This window comes from Euphorbia lathyris, chromosome 1 (assembly GCF_963576675.1).
Source record: "Euphorbia lathyris chromosome 1, ddEupLath1.1, whole genome shotgun sequence".
Taxonomy (NCBI): domain Eukaryota; kingdom Viridiplantae; phylum Streptophyta; class Magnoliopsida; order Malpighiales; family Euphorbiaceae; genus Euphorbia; species Euphorbia lathyris.
In genome coordinates, this window is record NC_088910.1 from 87436580 (window position 1) to 87455428 (window position 18849).

Here is an 18849-nt window from a genome sequence, read left to right on the forward strand (position 1 = left end):
AATTCAATTGCTTAAACAATCTATTTTCATTATCATCGTATCCCTTCATGTTCCTTCGGATAATTGCATTGGTAAAAGATCACTTAGGAGTAGTTTAACTTAATTAAGGGTAGAGTAACTTAATTAGGCATAGAATAACTTAGTTAGAATCTGATAACTTAGCTAGGAATAGTATAATTCAACCTAGGAGTAGATTAACTTAGAAAAACCAACTCAAAACCCCCTAAGCCTAGATAACACCTGAAACCAAGTAACTCGATACTTGTAGAAATAAATCCTGTGGACGATAACCTGGACTAAACCAGAAATTTATTACTTGATAACAACGGGGTACACTTATCCCTAAGATCGGCCTCGCTCCACAACCGCGCGAGGCCGCGTCAACTGCCGGAGCGAAGGTTCGTCCCAAGAATTAACCACACAACATCCTAAAACATTCCTAGATTTAATGCAATGAGCTAGAGATTTTGTTTAATGGGACGACTATAGACTAAAACCCTTACTAAAAAGTACTTGGCAAAAGATCGTCTAGCTTCGGATAATATATAACTCAAAGTAATATTGCATGAGAGCTAGAGATAGAAATCATAAGAGGTAGAAAGAACAACCAGAAATGAACTTCATGCCTCTCAATACCCGTGCGAAAGGAGGTATTACACTAGATAGAAAAGAACAAGCAACGTATTGACTACCCCACTCCAAAATTAAAGAAATTAGGGCACCACAACAACCCTAAAAACCATATAAGTAACCTTTTTAATCTTTTATTATTTTATTAAAAACCATATACATCATAAGTATTCTAAAAACTTTCTGCTGAATTAATATTAAACCCAACTCTTGATTTGATTCAAGGCAATTCAATGTGTACTAAGAGAATGACTATAATATAATCTAATAAACAAATATGATAAACACTTCCATGATAGGGATACCAACTTAGGTATAAATCGGCTTCCTTTTAAAAACCCTATTTAGGCAATCATGATCCATATTCAAGCAGTGTATGCTTCATATACAAGTATGAAACAACCACAATCTTACACTAACTACGACTCCAAATGCCTATATCAAGGACTCAACCCTTAAATGAATGACTTGCGTTCTCAACCTCACTAATTACAATTTAGCCAGTTTGTTCTCTAAAAATAGATGTTGGCTTAAGCATCAGAGAGTTCTCTAGTTGGACCACCAATATCATTATTCTTCTTTTAAAGGTTTTGATTGGTTGAGCATTGTATTGATTTTGTGTGACGAGGCTTTTTGTGCCCCACCTACTGAGAATCGACATTGTATAATTGGTTGATATGCTTAATTTTCTTGTACATAGTGATGCATTGTGTAGATTTGTGTTGTTATTGCAGTTCACAGCACCAAGATCCATTTTACTAGGCGTAATTTCCGACCTTATGATGTAATGCGGTAAAAAAGGTTTCGACTCTTCTATTCTAGCAACATATTTTAGCTCTCTTCTCCATTTCCTTGTATTTTATTGTGTATTTTCAATTTCGCTGCCAATTAGACCATGTCTCTCTATATGCCTATTGGATTGTAATTGTTGCTTCAATTCCTTCCAACAAGTTCATTACCATTTATCACATCGATGGTGAAAACCCAAAAATGCGTTTTTACATTTTCTGTTATCTATTTGGTTGGCTATTAATTAAGAATTTTGTTCATTTTTCAATTGTAGATTTTCACTAAAACCCTATACGCACAAGATGTTTTTGTATTTATAATTAACCTTATTCACAATATATATCACGTAATTAAAATTGTATGAAAATGACTACAAATATATTAAAGTGGCTGCAAATTAGTGAAAGTGGTGAAATTTTATGAAAGTGACTGAAATGGGATGAAATTGATTGAAATTGTATAACTCATCTTTGTATTATTCTTTTAACCTCACAAGAATATCACTAACACTATTAAGAGGCAAAATTTATATTTCGCAAAAGAAAAAAAATTATTAGGATTTTCTACAAGTGTTAACTCTTACCATTTTTGTCAAAGCCAAAGTCTTATGTCAAAGTCGATTGTTGAAACTGAATCACCTCTGTGAAAGTTACTCTAATTGGGTCAAAATGATAGAAAGTGGATAAAAGTGACTCAAATTTGGTGAAAATGATTGAAAAAAATAAATAAAGACAACATATAATCAATTTGATATAATTAAATTTAGAAAAAAATGGAATAGGGTAAAATTGACTGAAATTAGCTGAAATTGTTTGAAACAAAAAAATAATAAAATTAAAATTGTGAACAATAGGCAATGAAGGCGAAATTTGATATAATAACAAAAATGAGTAGAGAAGAAAGGAAATGGTGAAGAAAATAAAATTGATTGAAACTATTATGAAATATTAATTCCAAAGTTTTATAATATTACATTTAAACATGTTTAAATGATGTTTCACACTAATTTCATTCAATTTAATTTTATATGAAAGTGATTGAAAATATCTAAAAATGTATGAAAGTGTATTGAAACACACTAACCTTGAAAAAAATAATTCTTTAAACTATTCTGAAAAAATAAATTTAAGGTTTCATGAAATAATGTTTGGGTTCAAACATGTTGTTAAATATGGCTTTCATCTACTTTTATCAGCTTTCGCTCCCACATTCACCTCATGCAGTGGTGAATACAAGATTGTTCGATTGGGGCCGATTTTACACGTGGTGTGTAAAATTTTTTTTTTTTTTTTTGCTAAATTGAACTTATTCAATTTTTAAGTACCAATGTAAAACTTCTGAAAGTTAAGTTACATTGTGTTTAAAATTCTTAACATGTAAATAAAATTGTGTCTAATAGAAAAAAAAATCGAATTTAGGGAGCGCTTAATTACCCAAAAAAAATTAGAAATTTGGATTTAGGGAGGGCTAACAGACCTAGACCAATTTTGATGGACTAATTCAGCATCCGATCTAAATTTCTTAGAGACAAGGGAACCGAAACCACCACATCCTCAAATTTTATGGAGACAAAGGAATCGGAATTACTCGTGATCATGGTGGTTGCGGCGGACGGCGACTCGGGGCCCGCCCCTTACGTGAAAGGGATGAGTTGAGGCCTGAATTTTTTTACGGTTTCTTCATAATGGATAAGCCATTTTGGACTAAAGAAAATAAGGGATTGAAACTGATACAGATTGAAAGCGATAAATGAAGGTTTTAATCGTAAACCTACAAAGATGTTCTTCTCTAGCTAGACTAGAAGGAGTGAATCCCGATAAACAAGGTATAAACCTTAATTCTCAAAGAGAAAGAGTATTTGATTGATAAAGTTGCCTTATCCTTACAAAATGAGGGTTTAAATACAACCTCTAAAAGATAAGCAAAGGACAGAGACTACCCCTACTAGGGTTACAATACAGTTAATAATAAGAGGGTAAGATAGGTAATGCGCCCAGACAATAGGTACAGAGGTGCAGGTACGGAGCGTCAGAGGTTCTTGGTGAATTCCTTCGGCAGGAAGTAAACTTGAGATCCGCCCAGTGTAGTTGTTGGTACGCCTCATGGCGTACGCCTAGATCCGCCCCGCTCGCGTGTCCAAGGGATCCGCCCTCTTAGATACAACCTTTGTGGGAACGCCGAGAGGAGATCCGCCAAGGCGCGTGTTATTATTGATCCCAGTTAGGATGTCCGCATCATTCTCTCCTTCTTTAAAAGAATTCGGCACTGGCTTGTCTGTGTTGTTCTCCAAAGGGCCATCTGACTTCCACGGGCTAAGGTCACGAACATTGAACGCCGGTGAGACTTTACCAAGCCAATTTGGCAAAGCTATGTGATAGGCATTGGCATTGACCTTCTTGGTGATCTTATATGGCCCGTACTTTCTCGGTCGAAGCTTGCTGCTTGTGGCGTTGGCGAGTCTCTCTTTTTCCAAGTGTACCATAACCTCATCTCCCACTTCGAACTGTACATCCGTAATTTTATAGAAGTATTTTATAAAATAAAATACTAATATATATATATTACAATTATAGTATATTATAAATTTTTATTACGTGACCTGTTACCATTTTTATTAATTATTAATTATTAATATTATTCTTATTATAATTATTATTAATATTAAATTGTTTGTTAATTAGTTATGAAGTGGATCCATGTTAATCTAATTTAATTATTTATCATTACTATTACTATTTATTATTAACATTATTATTATAAAAAAAATAGATTAGGAAGAGCGAAGGAAGGGAATAGGTTTTTTTGGCAGAACAAAACGCATCCTCTCTCTTAGTCTGCGCAACATTTGATTTCTTTTCCTTTTAATTTAATTTCGTTCATAACTCCTTATTCCGGCCATCTTTTAGAATGAAAATTATACCATTAAATTCTTTGTTTCGTGAAGAACATTTTAAGACCACTATTGATATTTTTCTGAATAAAAAGTATGGTGACCGGAGCGGGTAACTTCACCATGAAAGTGTTAGATCTCGACCTTTTATGCGATTTTAGTTGTGAAACGGGTGTTGTCTTGAACTCTCGTAAACGTTGGTTATCTCGTGGTAGTCTCAGTTCGCGATTCGGGTATCTCCGGCGAACTTCCGACGGCCAACCACCACGCTCCAGCAAAACTCCGGGGAGCCAGTAATGGGTCAATTAGGACCCGAATAAATTAATTAGCATTTTGGGATGAGAGGTAAACTTAATTGCTTATGTTTATATATATTTATCTATTTATGTGATTGTCTATGATATATTGTCATAGAATAATAAAATAAATGTTGAGTATTTGGTTATCATTTGATTTGTGTTTATTTATACATAGAGTGATTTGAGGAATGAAGTTTTAAACGTTCTCTGTATAGTTGAATTTATTAGTATAAGGTTTTGTTTCGCTTAAAATCGGATTGCTCATGTATTTATCTATCAAGATAATTAGTTATGAAATTATACTAGGGTAGAAAGGGGAACGTATGAGAGTTCAGAAAATTATGAATTGTGAAATCGTGTTGGATTATGTTTGAGTTAGAACAAAATATAAATAGATAGCTTAAGTGGATAGGTACAATGGTCTCGAGGTTTGTTGATAATGTGATCACATACACCTGTCTTGAAAGAGGAGACGATAGGGTGTTAATAAATTTTGAGTTGGGCTTGGTACTGTATCTTGCAAGATTAGACGATAGCAGTACCATTATAAAAGTACTTATATTATAAAGTCTCAAGGTTGTGTGTCTTGCAAGAGTAGACGATAACACATACCTATTTTGATGTTAAACACCATAAGACCATTAGACATATTTCACTTAGGTTTAGGTAGGGTCCTTAAAATAAATATAATAACTTTAGGGTATTATGTGTAATAAAGAGTGCGGTTGGAATGTCATCTATTTAATTTTAATGATTTCATGATATATAATATATATAAACTGTATGTGTATATGTATATATATAAATATTCCTAATTATACTTATTGAGTAGGCAGCTCACCCCTTGCCATGTTGAAATTTTCAAGCTAGGTTCAAAGGTTCTCCCATTTGCTAGATTTTCAGATTTAACTTACATTCAGGCTGGTCAGCAGAATGGTCTCATTCCGATTAGCAATTTCATACACATTCATTATGATTTATTATATTATTGGTTAGGATTAATTGCCTAAATTTAAGTGAATATTATTGACAGATGAAAATATTTGATTGGTTATTTAGCCATTTGGTCATGAGATTTTGATAGAAGGAAATAAATGAGGAGACTTTATGTTGTTATGTTGGCGTTTATGCTTAATTATGATAATTGTTTGGTTTCATGTGTGTTTTCAATGTGACCCGGGATGGGGGTTACAGTAGGTCCCTGCGGTGCTCATCCGCCTTAGCTTTTAGTTTCTGGTTTCTCTCCTCAAGAGTCTCCTTCACCTCTTGGTGCATCTGGACATAGTCTTTGGCTAGCTGGTTTGCCGTCACGTTTTCTTTGGGAAGATGGGCTATATCAAGGACGTGATTCGGGATCTTAGTGTATACCACCTCAAAGGGTGACTTCCTAGTTTCCGAGTGTACAGATCCATTGTAGGCGAACTCAGCTTGTGCTAAAACCACGTCCCACATCCTGGGCTTATCCTTACATTTGCTGCGCAGTAAGTTTCCCAGAGTCCGATTGACCACTTCTGTCTGTCCGTCTGTCTGAGGGTGGGCGGTGGTACTAAACTTCAGAGAAGTATCAAAAAGAGACCACAAGGTCCGCCAGAAGTGACTCAGGAACTTTGTGTCACGGTCTGAGACAATGCTCTTTGGTACACCATGTAGTCTGACAACCTCTTTAAAGAATAGCTTGGCAGTCGCTGAGGCGTCGTTAGTCTTACGGCATGGTATGAAGTGTGCCATTTTCGAAAACCGGTCAACAACCACGAAGATGGAATCCATGCCTCTCTGAGTTCTGGGTAACCCTAGGACAAAATCCATGGACAGATCCTCCCATATGGTTTCTGGTACAGGCAAGGGTAGCTGTAAGCCAGCATTTGTAGCGTATCCCTTGGCGGTCTGGCAGATATAGCATCGTTCTACCAGGTACGCCACATCTCTTCTCATTTTGGGCCAGAAATAACGGGAACTCACTGCTGCATATGTCTTGTCTCGCCCAAAATGTCCCCCCAGGGATCCGCCATGTAGATCTCGGACCACCTTCTCGCGGATAGAAGTGCAGGGTAAACAAAGTTGGTTGCCCCTCATTAGATACTCATCCATCAAGTGATACGCCCCATCCCCAGGTTGGCGCTGGCACTTCTCCCAGATACTTCCAAAGTCAGGATCCGCCAGGTACTCTCCTCTAATGTGTTCGAAACAATCGGTCTCCAGGTTGACTGTTTTTATTAGTGCAACCCTCCGACTCAAGGCGTCCGCCACTATGTTCTGTTTTCCCACCTTATGGATAAGCTTATAGGGGAACTTATCTATGAAGGAAGACCACCGGGCGTGCATGGCGCTTCGAAGTTGCTTCTGACTTCCCAGGTATTTGAGAGCTTGATGGTCAGTGTAGAGGATGAACTCTTTTCCCACCAAGTAATGTTCCCATACTTTCAATGCCCTCACTACAGCATAAAACTCTTGATCATACATTGCCCACCTTTGCCGTGCCTCACAGAGCTTCTCACTGAAGTATGCAATGGGCCTCTTTTCTTGCATCAAGACACCACCAATCCCAATTCCACTGGCATCACACTCAACTTCAAACAGTTTGTCAAAATCGGGATACGCCAGCACTGGCGCTGTACTCAGCTTTTCCTTGATCAAGGCGAAGCTCTCTTCTTGGGCGTCCGCCCACTCGAACCCCTTTCCCTTCTTCAAACATTCCGTCAACGGGGCCACTATGGAACTGAAGTTCTTAATGAATCGGCGATAAAACATTGCTAGCCCATGAAAACTCCTGATATCCCCCACGTTCCTCGGAGTAGGCCATTCTCGGATGGCTCTTACTTTCTCCCCATCAACTTGGATTCCACTCCCGCTGACCACGAATCCAAGGAAAACTAAGCTCTCCATGACAAAGTCACACTTCTTGGTGTTGTCGTATAGTTGGTGTTTCCTTAACAGGTCAAACACGGTCTGCAAGTGCTCTTCATGTTCCGCCAAGGTCTGGCTGTGGATCAAAATATCGTCAAAATACACAACTACGAACTTCCCAATCACTGGGCGAAGCACCTGATTCATCAGTCTCATAAAAGTACTAGGGGCGTTGGTCATCCCAAAGGGCATAACTAACCATTCATACAATCCATCTCTTGTCTTAAAGGCAGTCTTCCACTCATCCCCAGATCGGATTCGTATCTGATGATACCCACTCCTGAGATCAATCTTGGAGAAGACTCGAGATCCACCAAGTTGGTCCAACATGTCATCCAACCTTGGAATCGGGAACTTATACTTGATGGTGATCTTGTTAATAGCCCTACTGTTAACACACATCCGCCAAGACCTATCCTTCTTCGGTGTAAGTAAAGCTGGAACAGCGCAAGGACTCATACTCTCCCTAACGTATCCCATCTCGATGAGTTCCTCCACTTTTTGTCTCATGACATCATTCTCCTTTGGGCTCATTCGATAATGTGGGAGGCTTGGCAAACTAGCCCCAGGCACCAGATCGATATGATGTTGGATATCTCTCAAAGGTGGTAACCCACTCGGCAGTTCGTCGGGGAACAGATCTTGATACTTGCTAAGTAGGCGGGTCATTTCATTCGGCATCTCTCTCTCGCCCCTTCGGGCGGCCTCATGTTTCGCCTTAACCATCACCACATACACCATCTGGCTCTCCTCACATTCGCTGACGAACGATTTGTGTGTAGGACAGACTGCCAAGGTAGACTTCTCGTCGGCCTTTGGCTCTCTCACCATTGGTGTAAGGACAAACTTCACCCCATTCTTCACAAATCTGTAAGTGTTCTCTCTTCCGGCGTGGGTGGCGTTGTTATCAAACTGCCAGGGTCGGCCCAACAATAGGTGGCATGCGTCCACGTCGACCACATCACAACAGACTTCATCATGATAGTTACCAATCTCAATCGGTACCTTGCATCTCTGGGTCACCCTCAACTCGCCCACGTTCTTGATCCATCCCACCCTGTAAGGATCAGGGTGCGCCTCTACCAACAACCCGAACTTCTGAACGGCGCTGCTACTCACAATGTTCTCTTGGCTCCCACTATCTATTATCACATTACATCGCCCGCCCTTCACAAGACAGCGGGTCCTGAATAGTCGGTGCCTCTGATCGCCCTCTATCCGGCTGGAGACTAACAAACGCCGTACCACATGAATGGCGTACCTCTTTTTGCCCGCCACCTCATCATCTTCTCCCAAGGGTTCACAAAATACTTCATCCTCTTCGTCATAGTCATCTTCATACCTCTCCACCATGTTGGCGCTCTTCCTTCTAGGACACTCGTTGGATCTATGTCCTGGCTCATTGCACCGAAAACATTTGAAAGGTGCTGGCCTTGCATACGGATTGTTGCTCTTGGGTGGTATAGGTGCTTCTTTGTATGGTCTAGTATCTCCAACGGATCCCCTTCCCACACTGTTAACCTTGGCCCCACTGGCACTCGCCACCTGCTTGCCTTTGTCGTAAGACTTCACGTTATCTCTTCCTCCGGGCGTATACTCAGTAGTGGCGGATCTCCTGGATCTCCCGGTCAGCTGGGACTCAGCCTTGAGGGCTAAATTCCTAGCATCTTGTACTCTAACCACCATCTGTGTGCCAATACGATCCTGGATATTGTATCTCAACCCTTCTAGATACCTAGAGGTCTTTTGGCTTTCAGTTTCAGACAGGTTGGCTCTCGCCGAAAGCCTTAAGAACTCAGAAGTATACTCATGGACACTTCGGGTCCCTTGAGAGCATCCTCTGTAGGAGCTGTAGATATACTGTTCGTAGTCCGGCGGTAAGAACCGCTCCCTCAACATCGCCTTCATCCGTAGCCAAGATCTAATCGGATCTCTGCCCCCTCTTCTCCTTTCTTCCCTCATCTGATCCCACCAAACTGATGCACCACCCTTCAGGCGATACGCCACCAGTCTAACTTTCCTCTCATCAGGAATATCGGCATACTCAAAGAAACGTTCAACCTCCGATAACCAATCTAAGAACCCCTCTATATCCAATTCGCCTCCAAAAGACGGTAAGTCTATTTTTAGCTTAAAGGCATCATCTCTATCAAAGTTCCCTAGATCCGGTTCTGCCCTAGCAATACCCACACGTCTGTCGTCAATCGGACCACCATTCCTCACAGTTCTAAAGGCACCATTATCCCCAATATCCTCAAAATCATCACTATCACTATCAGCGTTATGTACAAGGACAAAGTTGGGTCTTCTTACCTCAGGATCCCTAGGACCCATTCGTGGAAGTTGGACATTTGTCAATGGTAGTCGAGGTGGCGTGGGTTGCCTTTGGGGTCGTGGTTCAATGACTCCTTCCCTCCTCTGGTCGGACTCCCCGGCGGCTGGTCTGACCACTGCACGGATCTCCAATCTGAGGTTTTCCAGGGAAGCGGTTAGCTCCTGGAACCGTTGATCGTTTTGTTTCTGCCGCTCAAGGTTGGCCTGGATTTGTTCCGCGAGGTGCTCTCTCAGCTCCTCATATCTCCGGTCACTGGTTTCCATGGAATCTTGCGGTTGTCGGGGTTGAACCATTGCCAAAAGAAGTTTCGGGTCAGGAAACGATTGGCTCTGATACCAACTGATACAGATTGAAAGCGATAAATGAAGGTTTTAATCGTAAACCTACAAAGATGTTCTTCTCTAGCTAGACTAGAAGGAGTGAATCCCGATAAACAAGGTATAAACCTTAATTCTCAAAGAGAAAGGGTATTTGATTGATAAAGTTGCCTTATCCTTACAAAATGAGGGTTTAAATACAACCTCTAAAAGATAAGCAAAGGACAGGGACTACCCCTACTAGGGTTACAATACAGTTAATAATAAGAGGGTAAGATAGGTAATGCGCCCAGACAACAGGTACAGAGGTGCAGGTACGGAGCGTCAGAGGTTGTTGGTGAATTCCTTCGGCAGGAAGTAAACTTGAGATTCGCCCAGTGTAGTTGTTGGTACGCCTCATGGCGTACGCCTAGATCCGCCCCGCTCGCGTGTCCAGGGGATCCGCCCTCTTAGATACAACCTCTGTGGGAACGCCGAGAGGAGATCCGCCAAGGCGCGTGTTATTATTGATCCCAGTTAGGATGACCGCATCAGAAACCAAGAAATAAATATTTCTGTGAGTTAAATATGTAATAACAAGATTCAAGTTTAGTGAGATCTAAGTTTCATTAGTTGATTAATCATCCATCATCAATTGAAAGATATCTTGACAACTTAAACGTATAATCGCATAAAAACAAGCAATACTACATATTAACATATCAATCCTCCAAAAATCAAGAAATGAAAACAGATTAATCTCCATTAACTTAAATGCAAGTTCAGTACAAGAACAAACCATAAAGATGCCAAATTCAAATAACATGTTCAAAAAATTAAATAAACATTTGGCTTGTAATTTGGTCATCCATCATCTCATATCCAATGCAAATCACATCATCTGCTAATCTGTTAGATTTGATCAGGAATCCAATAATACTTCCACCGTATATAATAGGAAGTTCAGACTCAGGCTTAAACTCGTTAATGTTCGAGCTGAACCATATCGAGCCGAGTTTTGACTGAGCCGAACTCGAATAGTTTGCAAACTACCTTAGCTCATTAATACTTGTAGTTGGAGCACTATCACATGGATTTAATGGCATCACTAATTTTACTTCTTACTTGAGTAACTACTAACTTAGCTTACCAACATTGTATAGATTCATTTATCTTGTAACCCAACAGTAATAAAAAGAAGGATAATGTGGAAAAAAGGGAAGAAGAATAGCTCAACAAGATTCAAGAATCAAGATAACTAGCAAACCATTGTTTTCAGAAAAAGACATGGAAAATAAACAGAAATTGTTTCCAGAAAAAAGACATTAAATTAAATAGGTATGTGGAAAAACGACTACATTTATTAGTTTTACCTAATTAATTAATTATTTAGTGTGAAGATATGAGGTGGCACTGCCCTCACTTTGAATTTGAGATCCCCACCCCCACCCCCACAACACAACACACAATATTATTTCCAGTTCCAGTAATTCTCTAACTTCACCATCCAGACTGGCTGGCTTTGATATATGTACTTTATATTTTGTTTTTCATTACTTTCTCTTATATTAACCATATTATATAAATATACTTCTAACCTAAAATACATATACATGCACAGTTTTTTCTTGAATTACTCAAATGTTAATATTTCTATTTTATATATATTATATTATAAGAAAAATGGTAAAATTTATGATCCACATCATCTATATATAATATAAAACAGTAACGATGGAGCTGAGGTGTCACTTCCTCCTTTTTTACTGATAAAAAATATAATATCATATATAATATATTAATTTTAATTTTAATTATATTGTTATATTTATCTATAAAAAGATTATTTTATCTGTACTATATCTAAGAGTTCTACAAAATTTAAATTAATCCCTGAAATCTCTCTAATTCTCTACATATCTATATCTATATCTATATATAATATAAAACAGTAACGATGGAGCTGAGGTGTCACTTTCTCTTTTTTTACTGATAAAAAATAGAATATCATATATAATATATTAATTTTAATTATATAGTTATATTTATCTATAAAAAGATTATTTTATTCGTACTATATCTAAGAGTTCTACAGAATTTAAATTAATCCCTAAAATCTCTCTAATTCTCTGCATATCTATCTATATATAATATAAAAACAGTAACAGTGGAGCTGAGGTGTCATTTCCTCCTTTTTTACTGATAAAAAATATAATATCATATATAATATATTAATATTAATTATATTGTTATATTTATCTATAAAAAGATTATTTTATCCGTACTATATCTAAGAGTTCTACAAAATTTAAATTAATCCCTAAAATCTCGCTAATTCTCTACATATCTATATATAATGTAAAACGATAACGATGGAGCTGAGGTGTCACTTCCTCCTTTTTTACTGATAAAAAATAGAATATCATATATAATATATAGATTTTAATTATATAGTTACATTTATCTATAAAAAGATTATTTTATTCGTACTATATCTAAGAGTTCTACAGAATTTAGATTAATCCCTAAAATCTCTTTAATTCTCTGCATATCTATCTATATATCTATATATAATATAAAACAGTAACGTTGGAGCTGATGTGTCATTTCCTCCTTTTTTTACTGATAAAAAAATATAATATAATATATAATATATTAATTTTAATTATATTATTATATTTATCTATAAAAATATTATTTAATGTAAATGTGAAAATAAAATAATAATATTTAATTTGTATAGCACCTTTATATCATTAATTGTAATTATTAGATTTAATTTTTATTAATATTTATATGTTAGGATGAATCCGTGCATCACACGGGCCAAAAACTAGTGATACATAAAGAAATTGGGGCTTTGTTAATAGGACTTTTACCTAGACTTAGAAAAATGGGGCCAATGTTAACACATCCGACTTTTAAGAACCACCCCTTATAGAGGTGGTTGCACCCTTATCTATACCTCTATCTTATGCATATCTAAGGTGTTAATTATCGTGGTTTTAGCCTGGATACGAGGAAAAATAATTTTAAGATCATCATATATGAGGTGAGTTTATTTATCGTTCCAAATAGTCAATGTTAACTTTAGAAATATTGAGAATAAAATGTTACAATTTCTTAATATTAAGGGTGTTATATACCCTTTCTTTATAAAAAAAAAAAAAAGGGCAGGGGTAAATTTAGAGTATATTTATTTTCATTTTTGTTTAGTTTTTCAATCTTTTTCAGATGGGATTTGTATTTTAAGATATGGTTAAACATATAGAGCTTGAGTATTAATAATTAACTGCTAATAATAGCAGCATAGCCATTAAATGGACTCGAGGGTAAATTTGTGATTGGAAAAATGAGTATGGACCCAAATTATTTAAAAAAAAAAGGGTGGTTGGTGGGTGAGGGAGTATCATATTCAGATCCAAAAAAGTATCCAAACAACATCAAAATGTTTTCATTAATTCATGATCACTTGGCTTTAACTATCCATCACCCCAAAACTACTTTAGGATTTTAAGGGTAATTGTTTATCATTACCATTTCATTGCAATTTATTCAACTATGCTCACAGGAGAATAAAGCTTCACCTATAAAAAAAAAAATCTTAACTTTTCCACCAATTATTAGGAAATGAATGAGGATCCAATTGAAAAGAGTAAAAGAAAATATGCAAGTGGTTCAACCAATTTGTATTTACATCCACAAAAGATGAAAATTATTATAATAATAAAAACCCAACAATTTATAAGAGAATTACGAAAACCGACCCAAGAATTTACTAAGAAATTCTATGCTCTCAAACATTTCCTAACTCTCTATGCTCTTACACAAATTCTCTCTTCAAAGCTTCTCCTCAACACCATGCCATTATCTTCAACTAAGCCAAGTATTTATAGGCTTCCAAGTCTGGGCCCTAGAGAACTTGATACCCAATTAAGTTTATAAAACTTGGTCTTCAAGACTTTGGCTTACTCATAAATTGAAGAGTTGATCATAACAACTTAACTCTTAAATCCACGATCCTCGTTCTCTCCTTATGGTCTTTATGGCTATCCAAGTCGTACCAAATTATTATATAACTTTGTTGAAATACAATTTTAATGCTTTTTTTTTATTACTGACAAAATTAATTACTAACTAATTTAGATACCACAATATTTAATTTTAGAATTAAATTAAATTTGATTTATGCTAATGTTGATTACAACTTAAGCATTAGATCAAAAACAAATAAAAAAAGGCCACAGAAAGAGTAAAGGCCCAAAATCTTTATTCTGACCCAAAATTTGGAAGTCGAGAAGCTAGAATCGGAACAAAGAAGACATTGACATTGAGTCAAATCACGTTATTCCCAAATTGGCAAAAAATACAGATGAACATCTCTGTTTATTATCCAAAACTAGAAATAATGCAGAATGCAAGCTTGCAACACCAAAGTTAGAAAAACGCACTGCTTAAGAGACAGAGCCATACTGTGACAATAACTAGTACAAAAGTTTGAAGTAGACAGCAACCGAAGTTGTTTCCCTCAAAACGACTTGTTTGAATTTCAAATGGGTCTTTCCCAAAGCTTCTCCTATAAAAGTCAATATCAAGTTCATTTCACACTGACGATTATCAACACTGAAAATAGATAAAAACTTTCAAGTGAAAACTAGAACAATATTGTAATACGCATTCATCTTCATATTTGTGTAAATCCAATAGAGAGATAGTACTTCAACTGTGTTCTATATTAGAACCAATTTTCTATTTGTAAATCAGAAGCTTTGTTGTTTGCTTTGGTTATAGGCAAATAACTAGAGAAATAGATGGCTGAGTGTGAGTGTAAAGGAAGATACTTTACAAAAGCTATGTCTATTGTATAAGAATTTGTGCTCTACCCGTTAAAGAGTGTTTTAGTGGATTAAAGCTCATAAAAAGATATTATGAGGATTGGACGAATGCGAGAGGCGAGCCAATATAAATCTGATGAGTAACATATTTCTTAACTCTGCTTTTATCACCTCCGATTATATTGTTTGCTCTAACTTATTTGTCTCACTCATAAGCTCTGAACATTGTGTGTCATTTAAACTACTAATCTTTAGAAGTCAGAAGCTCTACTAAAACGAGTTGTCCTCTGAGCGCACTCATCAAAAGCGGAATTAAGCTCAATAGTCTGATTAACTCAGTAAACTGAACTTGCTTCTAACTCCGAAACTTGTTTTTGTGCTAAGCCATTAAACGCCAAGTGAAAAATTTATAAAAAGGTTAAAATTAATCAATACATTTGGAATTAATCCAACCTTACAAAGGGACAAACAAACTTGAACTTGGTAGATGATACATGTTGAATCTACAAACCAACTAGGTTCGAGAAATATGAATCTTTTCCATCAAACTCCTCCCTCGCTCGCTCGCTCTTTCTTCTTCTTGTTATGGTTTTCATACGATAATATTTTGAACTGAAACAAGACCAAGCACATCATTCTTCAATGCATGAATCACAATTTATAAAGAATACCCAAACATTTATATCCTCGTATGGAAAGCATTTTAATCAATTCTCAATTTTAAGTAATGAATAAATTTAAAAATTGATAAAAAGAATGAGTTTTAGCAGAGATTTTATAATTTTCTTTTTTCTTGTTTCTTTAAGATGATTAATTGGAATTCTTCCTTCTATTATTAACAGAATAATTTATTCATTATTTAGAAAAAATATATTTGATAAATTTAACATTGATTTCAATTCCAATCTCCAATGAGCCAAACTATTCAAAGAGAATTAAATTCTGAAATGAAGCAATCAGAAGAGATAAATATTTATTCACGATTCAGATTCTACTACATTCTAATTCCCAATTTTAATTTTGATTTCGAAATTTGAATCAAATAACCTTGAAATTTGAAATGTAATTGGAAAATTTCAATCAATTTTTGGTATGCATAATTTATTTTTTATCTGTACTAGTTCGATACTTCGCCCATAAACCTCCAAACCCTCCAAATCTGATGGTTGGGCTTGATAACCATTTGCAATTGCTTTGCAAGGAATTGCTATTCAAGTGTTTCCAAAAACGGTGAGTACCATCCTTTCTTCCTTGCATCTCTTTCCTTCCTTGAGATACCTCTGCTTCCCTGACTGACTCCAGAACACGCTCATTCCTTGTCTGCTTTAACATAAAACACCAGAGGCTATATCTAGGGCTTTTGGCAATTCGATTATCTAGGGTTTCACAGAAGATGAGCGAAACCAGTAGTAGAGTTTAGACTTTCAGAAAAATAACAAAAAATATCTTTCATTTCTGCTGCTATTGCCGGAATCAGAACAACGTGCTTGAGCTCGTCAATTATATGGCCACTTCTTATTATTTCAATGTCTATATTACCTTGTTGTTTTTGTTCGAGAATTTTTTTTTTTTTTTTAATTTCTGTTTGCGAATTTCCCCCCTCGATTTTAAGCTTCGAATAGGCCATCAAACGTTGAAAGATACATAGTTCGTTTTTAAACTTTTCTGCAACCCCTAAAAGTTGGGTTTACTCTTAAATAGGATGTTTTGAAAATACATCTGAAAAATGATACTTTTGTAAGAAGATATATTGATTGTTTTTTTTTTTATTTGTACTCCCTGACTTTGCAGGTAGAATTTGGGTGCCTTTTGAAGTGAGTGTTTGGCTGTTTGATGGCAGCTCCTGCAATTAAATCCGGTGAATTGGTGACTTTGCAAGATTTGCGCCCGTCATCTATGTTCTTTAAGCATGGAGCTTCGCTTAGAGTCATTGGAAAGTAAGATGTTTTCTGCCACTTAAAATTTAGGGGCATTCTTTGTGTTAGTTTGTTACTTATTGATTCATTATTTTCCTTTTTTTATGGATATTTTGCTCTTTCACCAATTGCATAGCATCACTAGCTGTGATTTTGCCTTTCTATCTTTGAGTGATTGAAACAAATTAGGACTTCCTAGTACAAATCAAACTGATCTTCTATCAGTTCATATCATCTTGGAATAGTGGTGCTAAATTTGTACCACCTAGGTTGAAGATTCCTTTTGAGTTCTTTGATTGATTGATTCAATCCTTGGGATTGCTTGGTTTATGAGCCAGTTTATTCCGTTATATCTTAATCTAACTATGTTTCTTTATCTGGTGCTTGATTGTGAACATTCTTGGGATCCTTTTATTATACGAGATTGATTGTCAACTCCATTGAGATGGTATCAAATATTGTGGTCCAGGAGGTTCAATGATCCTGTCACTGTTTGATAGTGGAATTGGCTTGTATTATGTGTTGGAAGGAAGTAAAAGTGAGATTGAAATGAGAATGGAGGTTGTTGACAATCATTATGATTGTGAGTATATCAATTTGATAGTTTTGATATGGAAAAGGTGGTAGTACTTTTCTTGCACTAGCTAATTGTGTCATGGCCAGAAGGTAACAAGAAATGGCATTACCAATTATCAATAATTTTGTGGAATAAGTTGAAGTGGTGTCTAGATTATGGCTGATGGACATAGCATAACTCAGAATCAGAAGCTCTTAAACGATAAAGATGCCCAAAAGGTTCATACATTTATTAATGCTTATGAAGTGTTTCTTCAATGTGACATAATTTATAAATTTGCATAAGAGCCTCATTTTCTAGTCTCTTCTCATGGAAAGAATTGAATTAGATCAGACTCTTAATGCCAATTAATGAGAGGTAATTAGGCTTTGTTGGGCTTGTTTATACCCCAACTGGAACTCAGTGTTTCTGCCTCATTGATTAGGAGGCTTGTGTCATTTTCTTTCCAAGAAGAGCCTCTATTTAAATTGTGGAATTTAAATGAAAATATATATTGTGTATATATATGAAGTTTCTTCCCCATTCGAACGCTGAGCTATGTTATGAACTATGAAGGAATTTCACATGTAACATTTTGATACTAATCTTTGGCTGTTGTCTATGATTATATGTTTACCTTGACATTTCGCATTTTTTTAATCTATATATGCGACATATTTTAAGAATGTTTTGGTTGTAGACTACAAGAGTATAATGTGGAGACGGCCATAGCTATAATTGCTGATGGAAATGCGATTCTGAAGGTTGAAGCCCAGCACCTGAGGAATCTTACCTTTCGAATTGGTTCTGTCTATCAGTTTATTGGTGAACTCGTGATTAAACCCGAAAATGAGGTCTGGGTGATTCAATTTAGTTAAAACGCAGGATACTTGCTTGCTTGTTTCTTCTGGCTTAAATTATCGGCATTTTGTAATTTGGCAGGCAGTTCTGGAAGCACGTGTAGGCCGGAATGTTGATGGAATTGATCTCAAGCTTTATCATCAGACTCTGCAGTTACTAAGACAATTTCAAGCAGACCACATCAGAAATTGAACTTGACAGAGAAGAAACATTGTAAAAGAGTAAATATTTGGCAAAGTACAGAATCCGGGTTGTGTGAGGTTGTTAAATTGGGTTGAAGCTGAAGACTGGAGTTCTGCTTTTCCAGTGGTTGTCCTCTTACATGCATCTTTCCTCTGGTTACTGATGTCTACCAGAAATAGGAACATTTGCAAGATAAATTACCCCATGGCCTCTGCATACTAGAGCTGTTAACTTCATTTCTTGGCAATTCTATTTTCCTTTTTTTTTTCAAAGTTGAACTCTTCAATTATCATTTTCTCTATTTACCAAGACTGGATTTTTTAGGACCCAATTTTGGGTGGAAAATTTGGGTAAA

At 36.3% G+C, this 18849-nt stretch overlaps 1 protein-coding gene across 3 annotated transcripts; it reads left to right on the forward strand.

The window, feature by feature from the left end:
- Positions 1-16018: 16018 nt before the first annotated feature.
- On the forward strand, positions 16019-18766 carry LOC136205364 (CST complex subunit TEN1). 3 transcript variants are annotated; one of them, XM_065995923.1, is made up of 4 exons: positions 16019-16208; positions 16770-16915; positions 18151-18304; positions 18393-18766. In XM_065995923.1, exons 2-4 carry the CDS (start codon positions 16812-16814, stop codon positions 18501-18503), a joined length of 369 nt encoding a protein of 122 aa, XP_065851995.1. In that variant the 5' UTR covers positions 16019-16208; positions 16770-16811; the 3' UTR covers positions 18504-18766. The 3 variants fall into 3 exon arrangements, with proteins under 3 accessions (XP_065851995.1, XP_065852005.1, XP_065851987.1); XM_065995933.1 differs by lacking the exon at positions 16019-16208 and adding an exon at positions 16222-16506; XM_065995915.1 differs by lacking the exon at positions 16019-16208 and having other exon boundaries at positions 16222-16915.
- Positions 18767-18849: the final 83 nt, after the last annotated feature.